Source organism: Apium graveolens, chromosome 9 (genome assembly GCF_009905375.1).
Source record: "Apium graveolens cultivar Ventura chromosome 9, ASM990537v1, whole genome shotgun sequence".
Classification (NCBI taxonomy): Eukaryota; Viridiplantae; Streptophyta; class Magnoliopsida; order Apiales; family Apiaceae; genus Apium; species Apium graveolens.
In genome coordinates, this window is record NC_133655.1 from 100733115 (window position 1) to 100755893 (window position 22779).

Here is a 22779-nt window from a genome sequence, read left to right on the forward strand (position 1 = left end):
AGAAGATTCAAACATCGTCAGTAAAGCTATTATTTCCATTCTTTAACAGTCCTTTTATGTATATATATAGTTTAACCTCATTTAACCGTAAGATCGGTTTCACAAATCAACTTGAATTTTTTATTCTATAATTTATGTTTTACATTATAGCTCAAGTACTATAGCAAGGACTATCCTTCATTCCTTGTTTTTCTGTCGGGATTTAGAGAGGACAGAGAGGTTGATTTCGTGGTGAGATTTCTTTTACTGCTTATTATGTTCGAAATATATTAAGTCTTTGATACATATGCCATATTAAATTATAAAAAACTTTAATCCTTTTGCAGAGGCTACCGGAAAGTTTCATTACGGCTGTTTGGTCAAAGATACCGGGAACTGTTATAATATAAATAGCCAATGGACATGAGTCACATGTTCGATTAAGGAAAACAGAACAATCTCTTTGTCATATGTCAGAATTTAATAGGGATTTCCGTGGTTTGTTTGGATCCATAATGATTTTCTCTTATAATGGAGATGGAAAGTTCTTTACAAGTTTTTTGAAAGATGACTTCAGTGAGGTGATTTATTTCCTGAATCGAACTATACCATGTGGCACGTTTTATGATCAAGGTGACTTTCTCATTCTCAATTCCGAAACTCAATCATATTTGTACCTTCTTTTAGGGGTGAGCAAACAAAAACCGAAAAACTGAAACCGGACCGAAAAACCAAAAACCGCACCAAAAAAACCGAAACCGACAAAAACCGAAAAAAACCGTAACCGAACCGAACCGATCGGGCGGTTTGGTAACGGTTACGGTTTTATCCTTAAAACCGAACCGAAAAACCGAACCGCTAATATTATTTTAAAATATTTAATATATATTTATTTACTTATCTATTTTATACAAATATGAGTATATGATACTTGCCAAATTTATATAAAATTTTTAAAACCTTTTGTTGTTGGGCTGTACATGGATCATGATAGTCATTTACTTGCACTTGCCCTTACTCGATAGTCATTAATATTATAGCTCTATTAATTCAACAATACGAATCCCTCATTTAACGATACTACTTGTTTGTTACATTATACTAAACAACTAATTTTCTTAGATTTATATTAAATAACGTCTATAAATATTCTTAGTATTATATTAAATAATTATTTTTTAAAAAAATAAAAATCGAAAAAAACCGAAACCGATAAACAGTTAACCGAACTGAAAATAACCGTTCCGAACGGTTCGGTTACGGTTAGTAGCTAGAAACCGAACCGAACTGAACCGACATACACGGTTCGGTAACGGTTTTCGGTAAAAACCAAGCCGAACCGAACCGTGCACACCCCTACCTTCTTTATTATAGTAGTATACTTTTCAACCTGTAATTTGAATTAAATTGTAATTTCAGATCTCACAAATGGGTTTGGATGGAAAATACTTGTGTTTCTCAACAGTGAGGAAATTAAAATTCGGAGAAATAGTAAGTAACTGAAAACCAGTATTTTCTGTGTTTTTTTGTCAGCAAGTGTTCATGTAACTAAATTTTAAGATTTTATATGATTTTTAAAATTTTAAATATTAATTTTAGTGTAAAGCTACCATAATATTTATTTGTTGGATTATATTTCCTAGGTTGTATAATGCGCTTTAACATTTCTGTGTTTTTCAGCCAATTCCGGGACGATTCTGGAGACAGTTTGGAAAAGTGCTTACACTTAATTTATCATTTTTCTGAGAAATGGAGATCAGTATGACGGAATCCGTTTCCTAAATATTCAGAAAATATATGGCATAAGGATCTTATGGATGACTATGGTTTAACCGAGTCTGATAAAATCCTACTTACTTACTTTGGCAATGGGAACTTTTAATCATGGTATTTAACAGTTCAGACGTCGAAGTTATGCTGATGGACAACCGTTCAAGTGATACAGGTCATTGCACTCTTTTTAAATTCTCAATTTGCATTATGCAGCAAATCTATCTATTTTCATCTATCAATTTGCTCAATTATATTTTTAGATATAATTAATATGACCATTGTTTACTTAAATTGATTAATCAATGTTTATTTGAATGTGACAGAAATGGAAAATGATATCGAACCTGAGGAACCAGAGAACGATGAGCTTGATCTGGAGGCTGGCGTGGAGCACATTGCAGCAGGAATACAGCAAGCAGGATTAAACATTGATCCTATCAATTTTACTGCTGTGATGAGCCAATCTAATGTGGACAACACAACTTATGGACCGGTACGTGAAACGTATAAATCTGTTAATAATATAGTTCGATGTAACATCATAGTGTTTGTATTATACTAATATTCTGTAAATAATAATTATAGTTCGCTGTTGATATTGTGTTGGATTGATCAATTTCATAAAAAACTCTCTTTTTGTAATATATCCCAAAACACATCAGTCCACGAAATCGGTCTTTCGAAGTTGGCGACAGAGTTGTCCAGAGGACTCCAGACGGTGAATGGAGTGTTGCGATTATGATATCCGGCAGAACTTTTAGGATGTCAGGAGGATGAAACCAGTTTGCAAGAGATAACCATGTATCTTTGAATGAAACTCTGGTTTTCACCCTTTTGGAAGAAGATGTTGTCGTATTTCTTGTTAGCTTTTCCGGTAGAAATTAAGTAACCAGCTATCTCTTAAGTTGATTGAACTTGCTTTTGTCATGTACGGTATTTCGAAAAGACGTTGTGAAGGTTTCTATTACTCTGGCATTTGACAAATTACCATAAACTATGTTCTAATTCTATCAAGTATTTCAAAGTATGTTGCTAAGTGCGAGTATTATACTCCGTTTATTTGTCATTTTATGAATGTTGTAAATTTTTTTATGCATTGTCAATTGAAATCATGTTACATTCGATTGCTTTGTTTAATTTTGATTAGTGTATGGAGGCATCTCAAAATGGATTATTTTGTCTAAATTAAATGTATAGTTAAATAAAACATATTTTTTAACGATTCGTAGAAAGATAGAGAAATATTGATCAACACTATATGTAAAAAGTGGAAGAATTATGTTCAAATCTCAATATAAATACTTTACATATGGAAGATCAAATATCGATTTCACATTACTATAAATTAGGCTTTAAATAAGGAAATTATGAATAACTTAAAGATTAGGAAATTAAGTAATACATATCCACCCTATAAATTAGCACGATATTCTTTAACAAAAGTTGTTATTAGAGATAAATGCAAATTGTGCAGTTACCGATTTTGATTATCTTTGCTCGGAAAATTGTAGAAAACTTCTTCAAAAATTACATTAGCCGTTACATTTGTATATCCTCCACTGTCACTGTCAATCAGAATATGTAAGCCTGAAGGAGAAGTAACTCTCGATACAGCAACATAAAGTTGTCCATGTGTAAACACGGATCTCGGCAAATAAAGTCCAACCTTGTGAAGCGACTGTCCCTGACTCTTATTAATCGTCATAGCATAACACAACTGGACTAGAAATTGAACTCTTTTGAACTCAAATGGCCATTGAGTATCTGAAGGTTCCATTTCTATCCGTGGAATAATGTGAGTTGTTCCAACTTGAGAACCAGTAAGTATATCACATACTGTACTATTGGGCAAACACCTTTTGACAATCATTCTTGTCCCATTACAAAGTCACATGATCTGATTGAGGTTTCTCATGAGCATAATCACGCATCCTTCTTTAATTTTCAAATAATGTTTTGGCAGGCAAGGCATATTAATGGAATTCAAGTATTCAATTGGAAAAGCCAAAATCATTGTTATCACCTTCACTGTCTACCAAGGAATCTTGACTAAATAAGAGTGCTCCTTTCCTGGAGCCTGATCAAGAATGTATGAATTTATATCACCCACAATGGCATTCGTTGGAGTAAGAATTGATCTTTCCCTCAGATAGTCAGCATTCTCTATGTTCTTTGCAAGATCGGGATAAACTACGTCAACAACATCCTTTAGTGGGTTCTCTCTTGCTCTAATCAGAAATTTATCCGGAATCACTACTTCCGGATCACTGATCATATCATCTGGATGAACATTAGGAAGAGTACCATTACCAACATCAAGTACCACCCACTTGCTAAATTCTGCAATTTCATGTTTTTCTTGTTCTGTTTTCCCAGAGGAAAGACGCAAATTTTTTTCTAGTAAGAATACCCGACAACGATCCCATATCTTTGAAATATTTAAAGAAGCACTCACAACCTGTGCTCTTAAAGCTTTTGGTATCACAGGGAGGATTTTCCGAAAGTCTCCTCCAAAAATAATAGTTATACCGCCAAATGGTAGGCTGGCTCTTTCAGGATCCAATGATGTCATAATATCTCGTAAACTGCGATCAACACTTTCAGCAGCATGTCGGTGCTGCATGGGAGCTTCATCCCATATAATCAAACTGGTCTGCTTCAATAATTCACCAAGTTCAGTACCATGCTTGATTCCGACAACCGAGTACTCATCAACCTTCAACGGAATGTGAAACCTTGAATGAGTTGTTCTTCCCCCGGGAAGCAGCAAAGCTGCGATGCCGGAAGTGGCAACAGGAAGAACTACCCTTCCAACACTACGTAGTTTACAATAAAGAGTATTGTACAGGAAAGTTTTTCCACATCCTCCACTGCCGTATACAAAGAAAATACCTCCTTTGCCATTTTCAACAGTGTCAATAATAGAAGCGTAAGCATGAAGCTGCTCTTTATTAAGTGATTTATAAAGTTTGTCATGTTCATCATGCTCGTGTTCCTTGTTGTAAGAAAGTTCATCAGACATTAATCTATTATCGAGTCCATGCATAAAGTTGTCATCAGGAAAAGGCATCGAGTTGTAATCTTTAAAACTTTTGCCAACATCGTTAAAGAGTTTTTCAATTCATGCAATGTATTTATAAATAGGAATTAATGAAAAGATTAATAGGTTAACTGTATCGTATACCTTTAAAAATGAATTTTGTTGAAGTATAACCAATTTAGAAGATACCTGCCAAAGCAAAATTCTGAATGTCTGATTGATTAAGATGTAGTTCATTGTTGTTGGTTATTCATCTTCTGGTCAACAGAATATCCTCAGACATGGATTCCCAATGTTTCTCCCATAGTTTTAAAGGGTCAGCAACATGATTGTTTGATAATATATGCACAAATAACTGCCTGAGTTGACGTGGCATTGCATGGACTGCATTTTCTAGACATAGCAACATCCCACTATCTATCGTCCTTTAGAAGTCCAAGTGCGTCACACGCTTCTTGAAATGAATTATGAACAAATTCATTGACAGTCTTGAGATCTTGGTATGATGTGGCACCTTTGATGTGCATTAGTAACATCCTCAAAAAAAATGTTTTACCGGAATGCGAGTGAACGTCTAATAATCGACCAAACACCTGACCACGTTATCATGGCTTCCACTTACATAAGTCTGCCTATTAAGTAAAATATGTTGGAAATTCAGTATAAGTGTATTGTCTTGCCTCTGGAAAAGTTTTATTTGCTTCAAACCAGCCTTCAAGTTTGGAAAATCGAATTTTGGCTCTTTCAGCAACATCTCCAAGATCATCGTGTGGCTTAAATGAACACTTTTCTCATCTTCCATGTGTACCAGTAATCGCTCAACAGAAGGGAAACGATGGTGTATGTCAAAACCTAACAATCTCCAAGCTGCTTCCGACGAACATATATAACGACCATCAAGGAAATTTTTGATCTCATCCGTTGACTTTACTTTGGTAGTCATTTCATCCGGTGTATCTTTTTTATTTTTCTTTCTAAGAAGCATTGTGTCAGTATCATGACCTTTCAAGCAGTATTTAAAAAGATATTTCTAAGATCGCGAGGAGTTACCGACCTCGAGATTTATATGACAATGAAAGCGCAACAACAAATCTCTATTGTATGGTACAACATACTGGTTGTCAAGAAAAACTCCTTTCTTCAAAACACTTGCTTCAGTCTGCCTTCTACGATACACAGGAAATCCACAATCATCGAAGAAAGTGTCCGCGTTATACCTTTAAGCAGACAAAAAAGACTAAATTAAGCGATGCATGTTTCTGCGTATATGATAAATTGCAGTATTCAATTAAAAATTAAAATCATTGCTTGGATCACAATATTTTTAACACACACTTACTTTTTAGAAAAATGGCATCCACACTTTTCTTGCACCATACACGAAGAATAAGAAAAATCTTTACCACATGATTCATGTATCATATGCGCTGGAACTATGTTGTAGCCGATAGGATCCATATTTTTGTCTGGTATTTCGGCAGATATCAATTGATCAATCTGTTGCACATTTTGTGGTCTGCTTTGCGGGTGCAACCATATTAACATATGACAATGAGGAAGTCCACGCTTTTGGAACTCAATAACATGCATAACTGATATTAAAAATAAAAAAATAAAAAAATCGTGTTAAATGCATAAAAGACTACTGTTAAATTTAAAATTTGTTTAGGCATAATGAGTGTGTGTCATGCGAACTTAAAAAATTATGCCTAACCTCCAATGCATTTCCCGAAGTAGTTCTTATTCTTTATAAGGTCTAGGAGTTGATCAAGTTTCAGCTTAAACACTCTAGCTATCACATCAGGTTTGTTAGCTACATCCACTCCGGGAAGATATTCCATCATTTGTTTAATTTTCGGCAATTGAGTATTACATGTCATTGTCAAGAATAATGATGGATGTCCAATCGTACGACAAATAGCCAAAGAATCTTTGAAATACTGGTTCATGTACCGTTGAGAACCTGTATGGGTTGCTGGTAATATGATATTCTTACCAATGTTTCAAGGATTTGTATCACCTTTAGTAAGAGAATCACGAATAGACCTGTACAAATCAGAACGAATGGTGCTTTGGTGGTTTCTAATCCAGTCCAATCTGTACTGTTTTACCGCAGCAAATTCGTTGACAACAAATTATTGCCAAAGACGACCACCAAGATGTAGATTAATTCCTAAAACAACATAAATAGTATAATGTATGAAAAAAAAGTTCCCTGGATTTAACATGAATTAAAATGTAACGGATAATACCTTCATCAGGACGTATCATAAGCTTATAGGCATAGTATTCCCTCATTGTAACTGTAGTTCGGTATCTGGTTACGTCAGGATGTTGATCATTAACCGCTTCAGCAGGCACATTCTGCTTCTTGTTCTTCAACGGTATATTAAGATGAAATCTATCATCACCATAAGGAAAAAGTAACGGATACCGCAGAGACATGAAGTGCTTGCATGTTTCATAAACTCTCTTAAGAAATTTTTGCTTTGTCTCAACTACAATGTCTCTGAATGGACATGTATTATCACTGTCACCAATAATTAATGCAGCTACTTCATTGGATGGTCCAACCTGATTTTTTCTGCCGGATGCAGATTTTGAAGATACCAGAATCAAACTAAAATCATCTGTATCCGGAATATTAAGGCGATCATGTGCATAACAGAATCCTTCAGAGAGCTTATTATTCCCATCCAACATCTTTAAGAGTCCTTCGACGATCTATGGATCAAGACCATCAGATCCAGGGACCGTGTCCATCCGATTCTGGATTTCATTGTCAGTGTCATACACATAGAGTTGAGCAAACTTTGGTGATTGTCCTTCCTTTGGTTTAAGACTTCCAATCAGATGATAATTTTGACCATTCAGCTTAAAGCAATACAGACCTCCTCCATTGTTGATTTTACGATCTATTTTACCTCCAAGTGAGGTAAATTGAAATAAGGAGTTGTATGTCCTTATATTTTTCAGGAAATGAGCAGTCTTTTCACCTCCACAAAGCAAATAGTAAAGATAAGGAGGAGGAGGGCGTTCTTTAGTAAGTTCAACCTGACCATTTTTGCAACAAATTGAGAATATAGGTGGACTGTTTTTATTTGATTTGTTGTTCCTCTCTTCATTCCACATCCTTGCTTTACATTTTTCACATATTTTCGATGGTGGTCCAAGATCCATGTATCCTTTCCAAAAATCTGGAAAAATATTTAAAAAGGTTAGTATATGTTTTCATCAATTTCTTTGTATAAAGTGGATAGGTGAATTAATTGAATTTCCATATACCTAAATCCTCATCTATATATTCATCGTTACAGTCTGATAAATCTTCACCTTGGCGTTCAGTTGCATCAAGTTCATCATCTGTAAAAAAATTCAGGATGTAAAATTATCAACATTCATCTTTCATGGATGTTTCCCAAATTATCCGAAGAATATTCAATCTGTGAATGTGACATTACCAGTTACGTATTGCTCATATTCCGGCATATCTTCCAGTACTACATCACTTGCATCATTGAAAGCATCCATCAAATTTACTCTGCTTGCAGAGGTTTCTTCTGTATCAAACACTCACTTCGAGAAAAATTGCCGAAAAAACAAAAATCATGCTAAAATAAATGCCTTTAAAAATAAAAAGATATTCAGACATAACTAACCTTCATTACGGTGAAATCAGTCTGCAGACAATTTTTAAATTTAACAATATCAATATAAAAACAATGAAAGAACTACAGATAAAATAATTAATATATTAATATTGAAACGACCTGGTAGTGGAATACCAAGATCCTCAGTCTCTGGAATTGTAACTGATACTGTATTTCGTCGTTCTTTTTTCTTAGCCATGGCAGAATTTTCAATAATGTGAGCATCAATCTGCGCCTTTTTGTCTTTACTGTGTAACTTTGACGGGGATCGTAAATTCTTACCAAAATGAAGTGGATCGTTCATATTTAAGTTTGGATTATTGCTTGGTATTATCCTAGATGCAGGGAGCTCAAACATATTGTGTTTCTTAGCCATTGTTGGCCTATTCTGTATTATTTGAGCTACTGGACTTTGTTGCAAGACTTGACAAACATGGATGAAAATGTTAAATGTACTACTACTAACTATCTGAAAGTTATAAAGTTTTTGAAAAGTAATAGTTATACCTGAAGACGCTGACTGTTTAGGACTATATGGATTAGCCAATGAGTTTATGTGCGTCAATCCAGATTGAGGTGTTAATTCAAATAAATTAAGCATTCGTTGTGATGGTGTAGTAGTAACTGCAAGATTACTTGCATGACGGAGAAAACCTAACATACAAATATTGTGCAACATTCGTGAACGGTCAAGATATATGTTGGCAAACAAAAATGCAAGTGAATGGAATACTATATTTACCGTTTTTAATTGATGCTTAAATATTGGGGTCTGCATTCTCATCAAGTGAACGTTGACTGAACAATTTAGATTGTTCAGAAGATTGCAGAGTTTTTTTCCTCGAAACTGAAAATATGCTCAAAATGTTTTGTTAGTTTGATTTGTGAATTAATCTAGGTTAGTTGCATTACTACGTTTAAAAAATGGCAGACCTTTAGGAGCGGACGAAGGAGACAATGATCCAGGAGAGATTCGCTTATGACCTATTGTAAACAAATTTGCTTATGACCTATTGTAAATTGGAGGAAGATCATTAATTTGCAAACAAATTGTAAACAACATATTGTCCAACAAACCTGATGATGATTCATGGTTCACATGTCCTTCCTTTCTGGAACCTGTTAATTGAGTTGTTCCAGAGTGGTTGGCATGCAAGAAGCGTTCATCCAAGCCTACAAAAATTCAGTTAATAATGCTGAGAATTTTGATGAATACCCAAACCTACAAAAACAGAACACGAATTAGATCAGACCCAAACCTTTTGATGAATATGTCTGAGACAACAGGCCAAGAGGATTTCGTTTAATACCTACAAAAACAGAATACGAATTAGATCATTTAAGATTGCTACAAAAACAGAACATGAGTTACACACTGAAACAGAAGATCCTTGAACATTGTGATTGTATTTCTCAGGAACCTTAGAATTAATAGAAGAGTTCTCTTTACCAACTGAAAATGTAAACAACTGGCTGGTTGTTTTTCTCCTAGAACCTACAACAGATCATGCCATAAACAAATTCAAAACATGATAATTCGAATATGATTTTCACGGGCAAGAGAGTACTACCTTTCTGTGCAGAAGAAGGAGATAATGGACCATTGTTTCGCCATTTCTGTGCAGTTGGATTACCCTCTTCAATCATGGCAATATGCTACTGTGTCATAGAATCCAAAAAAATCAAATATCGTAACTGATGTACTGTTAATTGATATGAAGAAAGAATACATTTGAATTTGAATTATATGTTTAAACTTGATTGAAGCATTAGTGTATTTTGAATTTGAATGTAACTTAAATTGAGGAGTAATCTTAGACATGATCTTGTTATTTGTTACACAATATTTGATATGATTTTACATTAATAAACATGGGTTTTATCCATGAAACCGGATTATCCATCTTTTAACCCAAAAAAATGTAAAAATAGAAGAGCTGGTTTACCTATTTAAAGTTGGACTATCCATAGCTGAAAGTATATTTACCAAAATGGGCATAGAGTAGTATAATTTTTTTGGATGAGAGGGTATTTAATGTAATTTGCTTTTTTCTTTGCTAGCAAAGTTTAGGAATATATTAATAAAGAATGACGCTTGATTTAATTTTCAACTTTTTCAATTTCCATAAATTTAATTTTTGTCCCCTTTAAGAGGTCAAAACTTCAAGTGTTGATTGTTATCATTATCGTTACTCATTTTTAATGGATTTATTATACTGATTCAATCTTTATCTTACAGGATAATTTAAACCAAATAGGCCTCCTCAAAGAGATTCGCTGATTGTCCCTTCTCTAAGTTGGATATTCTTCCTCTTTGATTTGGGATGCGGGATCCATGAAGAGTCAAACTTAGTTCTATACAAATAAGTATACGTTTTTCTGATCTAATAGCAACTCAGATAGCTAATTCTGAGCAAGTCCAACAGCTCCCTTACGAGACCTCTTAAGTTCAATTATAAGGATTTTGATAAAAAATGACACTTCAACAGTGTCTTAATAATTTCTTATATCACCGAGACATGGGCTTCATTTTTTATCTTTAAGGAATTTTTAGTGCTCCCTTAAAATATTTTTAGCAATAAAAAAATTTATTTCTCTTTTTTTTACATTTCTCTCTCTTTTTGTTCCACTTTTTGTCTATATCTTTTCAGATTTATTAATATAATAATAATAAAAAAGGAAGATAAGGATTATTGTTGGAGTTGAAATTCAAAATTAAATTTTAAATCACTAAAAGTTAATATTTTATAATATTTATAACAAATATACTAGAATACTATTGAACTTGCTCTTAGCAAGTCCCCTCCTAAAACTAGGATTATTATTGTTATTCATGTAAGTTGAGATTAAAAAGAGGGTACTTTTGTTGTAAAGAAGAATTTATTTTCAATGTTCGTTTTATTTTGCATACACATATTTTTAAATTTATCTAAATTTTATAGACAAATATAAAATAACTAGAATTGTAAACGAGTTAAGCCAATATGATCCCGAGTTTCCAGTCACATCATACTTCCGCTTGGATCGAGACATCGCCTTGGTAAGATATTGCCACACCAACAATTCTAATTCTAACAGATACGACTAAGATGGCATACAGTTTCAAGTTTGAGTTCAAACTGGATTAAATAGTAAGTCCAGGCTCAAGTTTGAGCTTGAACTCGATCGAGTTATAAATTTCAAATTTGTCTAGATCAAAATTTGATATGATCCGGTTCGAGTCGAAAACTCGACTTGCCTTTACCAAGTATTGGAAAAACTCGAATTCAAATAAATTAGACTTTAATTTGACACGATTAAAACAATTAAAAAAACTATTGTAAATCACTGACGTGGTCATGACACAGTGTCTCTCTAAGTAAAAGAAATTGCTAAAAATGAATGGAACACTTTGAACAAACTAGAGAAAAGAAGGATTTATAAACTGAGCATAAAAGCAAATGCAATCCGTTTTAAAGGGGAATCTTTATTTATATTTCCCGGATAAAAGCAGCTAGCTTTAACCAATAAAGCTGTAAACACACGTGCCAAATACCAATTTTATTTTTTAATGAGAAAAAAATCTAAAATTGTCGCATAATTTGTTTATGTAATGCCAAATTTATAATTGTTGAGATTTCAGTTGCTGAATTCATATAATGAACACAGCTAATGTTTTGCCCAAGGATGCTTTTCAACATGAATGGCTAACTAGTCTATTATAAAGAAAATTAACCTAGCAAAAAAACATATATATATATATATATATATATATATATATATAAAGAACATTAGTGAAAGGCAAGTGTAACAGCCGGTGTCATGACACAAATATGCTAATACATTATCTAGCAACCAGGATGTATTGCTTGTACAATGATGAAACCATGCACAATCCCTAACAACTTGCAAACTACAAACTTGTAATCTTCATTGACTGTTAAAAACATGATTCTCTTCATCTTATTACAAGTGCAAAAGCAAAACGTGGTTGGAATAAGATTTGGGTCTTTCCACAGCATCATCTCCGAGAGTAATAATACTTCTGCCGCTGATAACCAAAAATACCTCTTTTTTTAAAAGTTGTAACAAGAATATAACTTTTTGAAGTTTATGGCCAAAAATACTCTTCTAATACGCATTTTAAAAATGAGTAAATCTATTACGTATCTGAAAAATGGGTATTATATAAAAGAAATAAAAAAAATAAAAATAAAAATAAAAAAGAGCAGAACATGTGATATGCATGTCACAAATGCGTATCACCAGAATCAAATGAGTGATACGTATTTTGTGAGTGTGTATCTCTTTTTAATTTTTGTTTTTATTTTATTTTTTTCAACTTTTTTTAATACGAATTACCTATTTTTAAAATGCGTATTAGTAATACCCAATTGAAAATTGCATATTAGACGGGTATTTTGGTCAAAAATTTTAAAAAGAGTTATTTTTGTTACAAACTTTAAAAAAAAAGATATTTTTATCATTTTTTCTACTGCAAGCCGTCCTCTTCCTCTCATTACAAATTTACATTCATGTTCCCCCAAAATAATTACTAAAGCGGCTTCAATGTCCTCAAAAGCCCCATCTCTAGGGATGTTCACATCAACACTCTCATCTAGAGTATGGGTGAAGTACTGAAAGCATATATATTCACGACAAATAATGCTTCCCTGGCCTCACTAGTCACTCCTACCAATTAGCATTTACTTTGTAGCATTCCGAAAGAAATTGGAAATTGGCATTGCATGACAACTCAACCGCGGAACAAACTTCTCTACTAAGTGCATTGTGTAACTTCAAGTGCTTGTTAAATTGATTAACAACCTATGTGAATGTGCTCCTCATTTCTACCAGATTCAGATATGCCATCACACCGTTTGCTGTCATGTAACTGAACCTTAGTTGGGGGCAGATGTCATACAAGATATGCATTTACAAAAGCAATTTTTTTCCTTCCAGCTATCTGCACACCAGAGCTCAGTAAGCAAATCTTATGGCTTCGTGTTCCCTTGCAGCAAGCCCTTGTACTATGTAAGCACCAAGACGCTGGATTGGCTCTTTGGCAATGTAAACAACGATCCTAGCTGATTCAATCAGTTTTTCAAATCATCAAGCCTGTCTACCGATAGAGATCTAGAAATGCAACAACTGATTTAGATTGTTTGTAGCTAAAGTTGCAGAATGGCATCTTCTGTTGATTTTATATATGATGTTTCCTTACGGATAGCTTCTCATACTCCATGACCGGATCCACGGGATGCCTAAAAAGGCTGGGATTGAAATATCTTTGGGCCTGTGGCCTCCTTTCACCCGGTTCCATGTTATAGCACCATTATTGTCATTCTCTATAACTGACTTTGCACCTGGAGACAATGGGGAGTTGTAGTAGGGGCGTTAAGAAGAGCAATTTTCGTGCAAAGAGTGGCATGACGGACTGGCTTCCGAACCTGAAACAAATGATTATTCGTTGTGCTATCCTGCTTCTGTAAATCATTCAATAATGTAGCGACTTCACAATCGAAATGATTTGAGAATGAGTCAAGGAAGCTTCTTCTGTCAAATTTCCAAAACCAAATCTAGTATGTATGGAAGGATGAGGAGAATCGGATAATCCTGGATTGTTCACTCTACAACCGATGAAATTTTGTAGCCAGGATCCATGATACAATGTTATTAGTAGCTAATTATGGCTAATAATGGATCAGCCCGGTGTTATACCAGAAAAAATGATTAATTCTTAAGCCGTTATTTGAGCCAGATACCTTCTTCGAGATGTAATTTCCAACTGCAGCAATGAGGAAACAATCAAAACTTAATATACTCAAAAATTTAATGATGCTCAAAACATAAAAAAGTATGTAGTATTATAAGATAAATGTTAGAAACATATATTTCAAACAAAACAATAGTGTCGTATTATTTGGTATCATAGGCAAATCGAAAGATTCAGTATGTTGCTATCAAAGATTTATGGGACGTGTACCTAAAACTATATTCCGATATATGGTCCTTGTTTAAAGTGATGGAGCAGGCGTGCCTAATGTTCAAGTTAGAATAATTTACCCTTCCCTTCCCTCTTTTTGATGTTGTTGCAAAACGTTTGGCACCTCATTTCAGGATGTCCTCATGATACTTCTAGTGATATTTGGGATCCTATGATGCCATTATTGACTTGGCCAGCTACCAAAAGTCTATCACAAAAGAGATCAATAGATCACTAAAGAAATTAACACTAGAGTTGATGAAGTTAATGTTCCTAATTCTAATGCTAACACGAAAAAACTTGCAGCACAGCAATTAAAAGTAATGTTGTCATGTTTGTGACAGATGCATTGTTATCTTCCATGTGCATGAGTAAGGGAACTGTCCTCTGCTCTGACCCAACTTTTAAAGGTAGTCCTGGAGGATCATCATTTTAGTTGTAAAACTGTTGGATGAGTCTATGGAAGAAGGAGAATCTGATCCTACTATTGAAGACTATTTGGAGGCAGGTGAAGATGATGCCAAGGCAAAAAATGAAGGCATGATATATGGACTCCAACAGCTCCATCAATATCATTCAATCTCCTTGGTCCTCTCGAAAATGTTGTTAGGAAGGTCTTGCCACCTAAGATTGTAATTTCAGGGAATACCTTCCGTGGCAATTTGAACTTTCTTGTTGTGATGCCAGGCTAAACCTTACATGCTCCTGTCCTTGAGAGACCCTCCATTAACTGATCCTGCTTCTAATGTAACCAACTTCTGAGGCTACAATCCAGCAAGCAGGTCGAATTCAAACTTTTTGTGTTAGGACTTGTATGACCAGGAAATTCCGTCTTCTATCAAAACATTTCTTTGCAGACAGATTCATGAATCATAGATAAAAGACTTAACTGGCTGTGTTAACTTTTTATCTAATGAAACTTCATGTCTGAGGCGCTCCTACTACCAGCTCAGTTAGTTAATATTGTCTCTCTTTGTGTACATTAGCACATACATGAATACAAAGCCTAGTCCTCATTAAGATTTCCTTAATTTCATAAGCTATAATGTACTGCTAGAAGAATGGCGCAATCTAAAAATATTTTGAAAGGAAATACTTTTAAATACTGAGCGTAAAGTTCATTGTTGCGTAAATTTAAACTCATTAATACTGGGTTAGGCCCAACAATTATAACTTATGTTATTCAGTGACATAGCTTAAATATAAAATGTTGGCATTTTCATTAGACAGGGGGGGGGGCTAAGAGCACGTGATAACGTGGTTTCTCCACAAAAATTTGGTAGACAAAGAAGCGGGCATGTAATAATAATCACAGTAGGTGTGTCTTTGTGCCAAGTCCAACCAAAACTAACAAAATTGGTAAGAAATTCTCCATACTGTAACTGCACTACTACTATCATTTTATTATTACAACTGTTTCTCTTTCCGCTTAGCAAAAAAGATAAACTGTTTCTCTTTCCATCTTCTTTGTCGTCATAACTCATAAGTATGAAGGAGAAACGTTATTTTTTTATAATCTAGATGAAGGCAACGAGTATTAACTTGGGTTTATATCATATAATTTGAATACACGTATATTATTGATGACTCTACATATATTACGGAGTGTTTTTTTTTATGGAGCTGACCACGTTGTAGAGGTGTTTTTGGTGAGGTGCTACGTTTATTTTGCGGATTTTAGAGCGAACAACAACTTTTTTGACAAATGGAGAATTGAGCCGGAGAATGGCTTAAGAAATAATATTTTTTACCTGAAAAGAAGCCAAACGGCGTATTTGCTTTAGCGCTGTTCTCATAAAATGCGATAGTGGTAGACTGGCAGTGGTAGGTTATGTTTCCTACTCCCTCCCTCACGCTTTTGACTTTTTCCTCATATTTTATATTTATTATATCTTAATGAACACTATTAAATTAACCCAAAAATTTGTAATAAAAATTACATTTTTGTAAATATTTTGACCCATTTTTTCGAAATTTGATCTGTGAGTCGACCCATTTTCATAAATCAATTAATTCCTATACAAATATGCAAAGATCCATGAACTATCTATATCTTAAATGATATTTATAATTATTAAAAAACCACTTTTCAATATTAAAAAGATCAAACATATTATTAAAATAGATTTATTTTTATACCCAATCAATTACAGATCCACAAAATCATGTCTTCAGTAATTCAAATTCAAAAATCATTACTACTTTCCTTGATAATCATTATCTTCTTCTTCTTTATTTGTTACAAGCCATAACAATCAGAATAAAATTCAAAAATCAAAATCAATATTGAATAATTTTGAATTAATTTGCTATTGAATATCTGACATCTTTTCAAAATTGAATTCATAATTTTATTATAATCTTCTTCTCATTATTATATATATATGTATAGAAGCCATGTATTTTCTTAAATCGTTAGCATTACTCATTTAATCAGTATGTTGCTCGGATTTGTTTCAATCTTGATTTAATCAATTTATTTTTTTGATGTTTCGGGAAGATAGACAATGGGTAATTTTTGTTGCTGGTGATATATTCTTCATTTTTTAATCTGCTGAACAGAATGGGTAAATTTTTTAACATACTTTATACAATTTCAATTTTATACACTCTAAGTGTTTGATATTTTGTTTGATATGACGGCTGTTTTCGTATACATGGCGAAAGACGAAGACTCCTAACCAAATCAAGGTATACAACTTCACCAAACTATTTTTCATATTTTTATTCAGTTTCTCACATTAACGAATCATGTGTAGTTAAAAAACAAAACCCAATGCCTCTGCAATTCAGCCCATCTTCAACTAAACCTGGTATGACTGATGTTCTTTATTATGATTTTGATTTGAAAGTATTTCATGTTTTAATTGTAGTATTTGTGTTTGATTATATAAATATTGTAGGTGATTATGATGTGTTAATGGATCCTTAGGCAGTGATTACATATATTTTGTTAGATATATTTGATAATGTCATGGATAATATGTTTTATGTTTAGTTTACAGATCTTACGTGAACAGGATAAATCAGTGCTTAACTGTTGATCAGTACTTATACTGGAAGTCAGGACTTAAGGATATCAGTACTTATATTATCAGGAGATAATCATCAGAAGATAGATATCAGAACTTAAGTGCTGAAGGACAATCAGATAAGGACAGTAGCTGATTAAAGGAAAGAAGATCGAGATAAACATAAGAAGAGATATGCATGAAGAAGGAATTCCGTGAAGAATGGAATACTTGGAAGAAAAGATATCTGATTGATATATTTTAGGAAGCAGAATTATATTCCATATCAATTAGCGATTATCTTGTAACTGTGTAGTATATAAACACAGGCATAGGGTTTACACTATAAGTGTTATCATCATCGAAGTTATTATTATATATAACCCTAGCAGCTCTCGTGATATTTGTTCATCACTGAGAGGTAACAGTTCCATACTGTAACAGAGTTTATTGTTTCAATAAAGTTTGTTTTCTGTTACTTAAGATCTTAAAGTTCGATTTGAGTGTACTATACACTGTATTCACCCCCTCTACAGCGTGTGTGTGACCTAACAATTGGTATCAGAGCCTATCTGTTAACTTACATACAGTTAAAGATCCAAACACAATCATGTCGGACACAGAAACTCCAACTAAGCCTACCACAACTGAGGAACCACCAAATACACTAATTCAGAGTCGGTATGAGACCATCAGAGTCCCCATACTGAGACCATCTGAATATCCCATATGGAAGGTAAGGATGACCATGTTCCTGGAAGCAACAGATCCAGAATACCTGGATAGAATCAAGGAAGGTCCTCACAAACCAACCAAACTCGCTGTTGCAGTTGCAGGTGAAGCAGCAATGACCGTACCAAAGGAGAAGAGTGATTATACTGCTGAAGACATAGCATCAATTGCTAAGGATGCTAAGGTACGACACTTACTCCATAGTGCCATTGATAATGTAATGTCAAACAGGGTAATCAACTACAAGACTGCTAAGGAGATATGGGATGCTCTGGAAACAAGGTGTCAGGGAACTGACACAATTAAGAAGAACAGGAAGATAATACTCACTCAAGAGTATGAACACTTTGACTCAAAGACTAATGAGTCATTGAATGATTTATATGATAGATTTGTCAAACTTTTGAATGATTTGTCATTGGTTGATAAAGAGTATGATCTTGAAGATTCAAACCTTAAGTTCCTGTTAGCTCTTCCTGAATGCTGGGATTTGAAGGCCACGACAATAAGAGACAACTACAATCTTGATGAAACAACTCTTGACGAAATCTATGGAATGCTCAAGACTCATGAGCTGGAGATGGAACAAAGAAGCAAGAGGAAAGGAGGAAAGTCAAGGACAGTCGCTCTTAAGGCTGAAGAAGAATTCCCCAAGGCAGCTTCCTCAAAGAAAGACAAGGGTAAAGCTCTTTTCATAAAGTCTGATACTGAGTCATCAAGTTCTGAGAGTGATGATGACTCAGATTCTGAAAGCTTGCCTGAGACCGATGCTGATGAGGAGATGATGAAGCTGTGTGCTCTTATGGTGAAAGGAATCACCAAGATTGCATACAGGAAGTTCAGGAAGGGAAAGAAGTTTTCCAGAAAAAGCATAAGTTCTGATAAGAAGAATTTCAGAAGATCTGAAGGCAGAGGAGGAAAGTCTGACAGAGGAGATTATACCAATGTTAAATGCTATAACTGTGGTGAGAAAGGCCACATATCTCCTGATTGCAAGAAGGTAAAGGGTGACAGAGGCAAGGCTCTTGTCACAAAGCAGAAAAGTTGGACAGACACTTCAGACTCTGAAAGTGAGGAGAACTATGCATTGATGGCAAATGCTGATAAAGAAAGTGCTGAGAGCAGTTCTGAAGCTGCTGAAACAAAGGTACCCCAGACTACTTATGCTTTTCATACTGATGATATTAATGAGTTGAGAAGATATCTTAAAACCATGTTTGTTAGTTATAGAGATCAAACCTTAACATGTGAAAGATTAACTTCTGAAAATCTTGCTTTTAAGAAAAGAAATGATTTCTTAGAAAAAGAGTTAGTTATATTCCATCAAACTCAGAAGGATAGAGATGATGCTTTTTATGTTAGGGATGAAGTGCTAAAAATGAATGAATCTCTAAAAACTGAGTTAGAAAAGGAAAGAGAGATAATCAGGACTTGGACTAACTCTGGCAGAACAACTCAAAATTTGCTAAGTAGTGAAAATTGGAAAGAGGGCTTAGGTTATGGAGAGAATAAGAATGACAAAGGAACTGAAGAAATTAAGCCTGTTGTTAAGCAAAAGCCAAAGTTAAAACCTGTTAAGTTTGTAACTGTAAAGTCTGATAATGAGAAATCAGAAGTTAAAGAGGAATTAACTTCTGACAAACTAAAACAGGAAAAGACAGCTGAAGTAAACATAGGCTTAATGACAAAGAAGCAGCTTAAGCATAAGCTGAAAGATGTCAAGAATGCAAACAAGGTAAAATCACCTAGGAAAAATAGGAATGGAAAGGAAGGTGTGAATAAAAGCAATGATTATAAACCTGTTCCTGATGCTCCTAGGAAAACATGTCATAACTGTGGAAGTTCTAACCATCTGGCTTCTTTTTGCAGGAAAAATAAGAATATTAACTCCTTACCTTCAAAATCAGGAGTTAAGAGTCAGTCAGTTAGATACAAACCACAAAATCCTTGTTTTCATTGTGGTAGTTTATGGCATTCCATTTATACTTGTAAGGAATATCATAGTTTGTACTATGATTATTATCAAATAAAACCTTCTTTGAAGAAAGTTTCCATTGTTCCTTCTAGTGTAAATTCTGATTCAAAGTCTGATAATGTAAATTCTGATAAGAAAAATGTTAACATAAACTCTGATGCTAAATCCGCTGCAAATGTTAACAAACTTAATAAGGCCAAAGGATCCAAGCAAGTCTGGGTCCTTTAAACTAATAATTAGTGGTCTTTGTGATTGCAGGGCAACAGGAAAAATATTCTAGTTCTGGACAGTGGATGTTCAGGACATATGACTGGAAATAAGGCCCTGCTATTAGACTTTGTGGAGAAAGCTGGCCCAAGTGTTTCTTATGGAGATGGCAATATTGGAAAAACATTGGGATATGGCAATATCAATCTTGGGAATGTCATCATTAAAGAAGTAGCTCTGGTCTCAGGACTTAAACACAACCTACTGAGTATAAGTCAAATCTGTGACAGAGGTTATTATGTTGATTTCTTTGAAGAACACTGTGAAATTGTGAGTAAATCTAAAGGCAAAGTTGTTCTGAAGGGATATAGACGTGGTAACATTTATGAAGCTAAGCTTTCAACAAGTACTGATGGCTCTGCAATCTGTCTGTTAAGTAGAGCATCAATTGAAGAAAGCTGGAATTGGCATAAGAAACTCTCTCATTTAAATTTCAACAATATAAATGAACTGGTCAAGAAAGATCTTGTGAGAGGATTGCCAAACACAGTATTTGCTCCTGATGGTCTTTGTGATTCATGTCAGAAAGCCAAACAAAGAAAATCTTCATTCAAGAGCAAGACTGAATCATCAATTCTTGAGCCTTATCATCTTATACATGTTGATCTATTTGGTCCAGTAAATGTAATGTCTATTGCAAAGAAGAAGTATGCTTTGGTCATAGTGGATGAGTTCACCAGATACACATGGGTGTATTTCTTGCACACAAAAAGTGAAACTGCATCTATCTTGATTGATCATGTCAAACAGCTGGATAAAATGGTCAAAGATTCTGTGAAAATTTTAAGGAGTGATAATGGCACTGAGTTCAAGAATTTGATAATGGAAGAGTTTTGCAAAAGCCATGGAATAAAGCAGGAATTTTCTGCTCTTGGAACTCCACAGCAAAATGGAGTTGTTGAAAGGAAGAATAGAACTCTCGTTGAAGCTGCACGTACAATGCTTGAAGAAGCAAAGCTTCCAACCTATTTCTGGGCTGAAGCTATGCAGACTGATTGTTTTACTCAAAATGCAACACTCATTAACAAGCATGGAAAAACACCATATGAGATGGTGAAGAAAAAGAAGCCAAATCTGAAATATTTTCATGTATTTGGATGCAAGTGTTTTGTTCTCAAGACTCATCCTGAACAACTATCAAAGTTTGTTCTAAAAGCTGATGAAGGAATCTTTGTTGGATATCCACTTTCCACAAAAGCCTTCAGAGTCTATAATTTGAGAACAAAAGTGGTCATGGAATCTATCAATGTCTCTTTTGATGACAAGAAGATCACTGGTCTTAAAGATTTCGTTGACCATGATCAGCTGAGATTTGAAAATGAAGACTCATATTCTGATACTGAAAATCCTGACAGTCTAAGTCCTGATACTGCAAACTCTGATGGATTAAACTCTGATGTTATTGAAACTGTGGTGACTACGTTAAATGAAGATGCCCCTATGCAGGGGGAGCATACTCAAAATCCTACCACATCTCAAGAAACATTCGAACATGCATCTGGCTCTTCAAGTTCTGATTCGTCAAGTTCTGATAAGCCAAGTTCTGATAGTACTGAAAATCTAAATACTGAAGAATCCAACTCAGAAAGCATAGTTTCAGGGGGAGCATCAGAAATAAAAATGAAGATAGCATGGATCATGGGGGAGCATCCAGTTCTAGAGAAAACCTTCCATCTGCAAGGAAGTGGACAAAATCACATACACCTTGATTTGATAATTGGAAATCCTGATGCAGGTGTCAGAACTAGAACAGGTACTTCAAATGAGTGTCTTTACAATTCTTTTCTCTCTCAGACTGAGCCAAAGAAAGTGGAAGAAGCTCTTCAAGATGCTGATTGGGTGTAAGCAATGCAGGAAGAGTTGAATGAATTTGAAAGAAACAAAGTCTGGACCCTAGTACCAAGACCAAAGAATAGATCTGTTGTTGGTACAAAGTGGGTATTCAGAAACAAAACTGACAGTGATGGCATAATTACAAGGAATAAGGCAAGGCTGGTTGCAAAAGGATATTCTCAACAGGAGGGAATTGATTATGATGAAACATTTGCACCAGTTGCTAGGTTAGAAGCCATAAGGATATTTTTGGCTTATGCTGCTCACAAAAAGTTTACTGTCTTTCAAATGGATATGAAAAGTGCTTTTCTCAATGGAGAATTGGAGGAAGAGGTATATGTTGAACAACCTTCAGGTTTTGTAGATACCAAACATCCAGATTATGTCTACAGACTTGACAAAGCACTTTATGGACTTAAGCAAGCTCCTAGAGCATGGTATGAGACTTTAGCTCCGTTTCTTCTGAAAGTGGATTCAACAGAGGGACAATAGACAAAACACTGTTCTACCTCAACCATGGAAAAGACTTACTTCTGGTCCAGATTTATGTTGAT

The 22779-nt window shown here is 34.4% G+C and overlaps 3 protein-coding genes across 3 annotated transcripts; all 3 read right to left on the reverse strand.

Moving 5' to 3' along the window:
- Window positions 1-3226: 3226 nt before the first annotated feature.
- LOC141685435 (uncharacterized) lies at window positions 3227-3622 on the reverse strand. The gene has a single exon (XM_074490534.1). It carries the CDS (start codon window positions 3620-3622, stop codon window positions 3227-3229), a length of 396 nt encoding a protein of 131 aa, XP_074346635.1.
- A 162-nt stretch (window positions 3623-3784) lies between these two features.
- LOC141685436 (ATP-dependent DNA helicase RRM3-like) lies at window positions 3785-4774 on the reverse strand. The gene has a single exon (XM_074490535.1). The coding sequence runs from the start codon at window positions 4772-4774 to the stop codon at window positions 3785-3787; it is 990 nt and encodes a 329-aa protein (XP_074346636.1).
- A 592-nt stretch (window positions 4775-5366) lies between these two features.
- LOC141685437 (uncharacterized) lies at window positions 5367-7495 on the reverse strand. Its single transcript, XM_074490536.1, has 5 exons — window positions 7045-7495; window positions 6507-6755; window positions 6132-6384; window positions 5908-6009; window positions 5367-5766 (listed from the first exon to the last, which is right to left on the reverse strand). The coding sequence occupies exons 1-5, from the start codon at window positions 7493-7495 to the stop codon at window positions 5367-5369; spliced, it is 1455 nt and encodes a 484-aa protein (XP_074346637.1).
- Between the last annotated feature and the right edge of the window lie 15284 nt (window positions 7496-22779).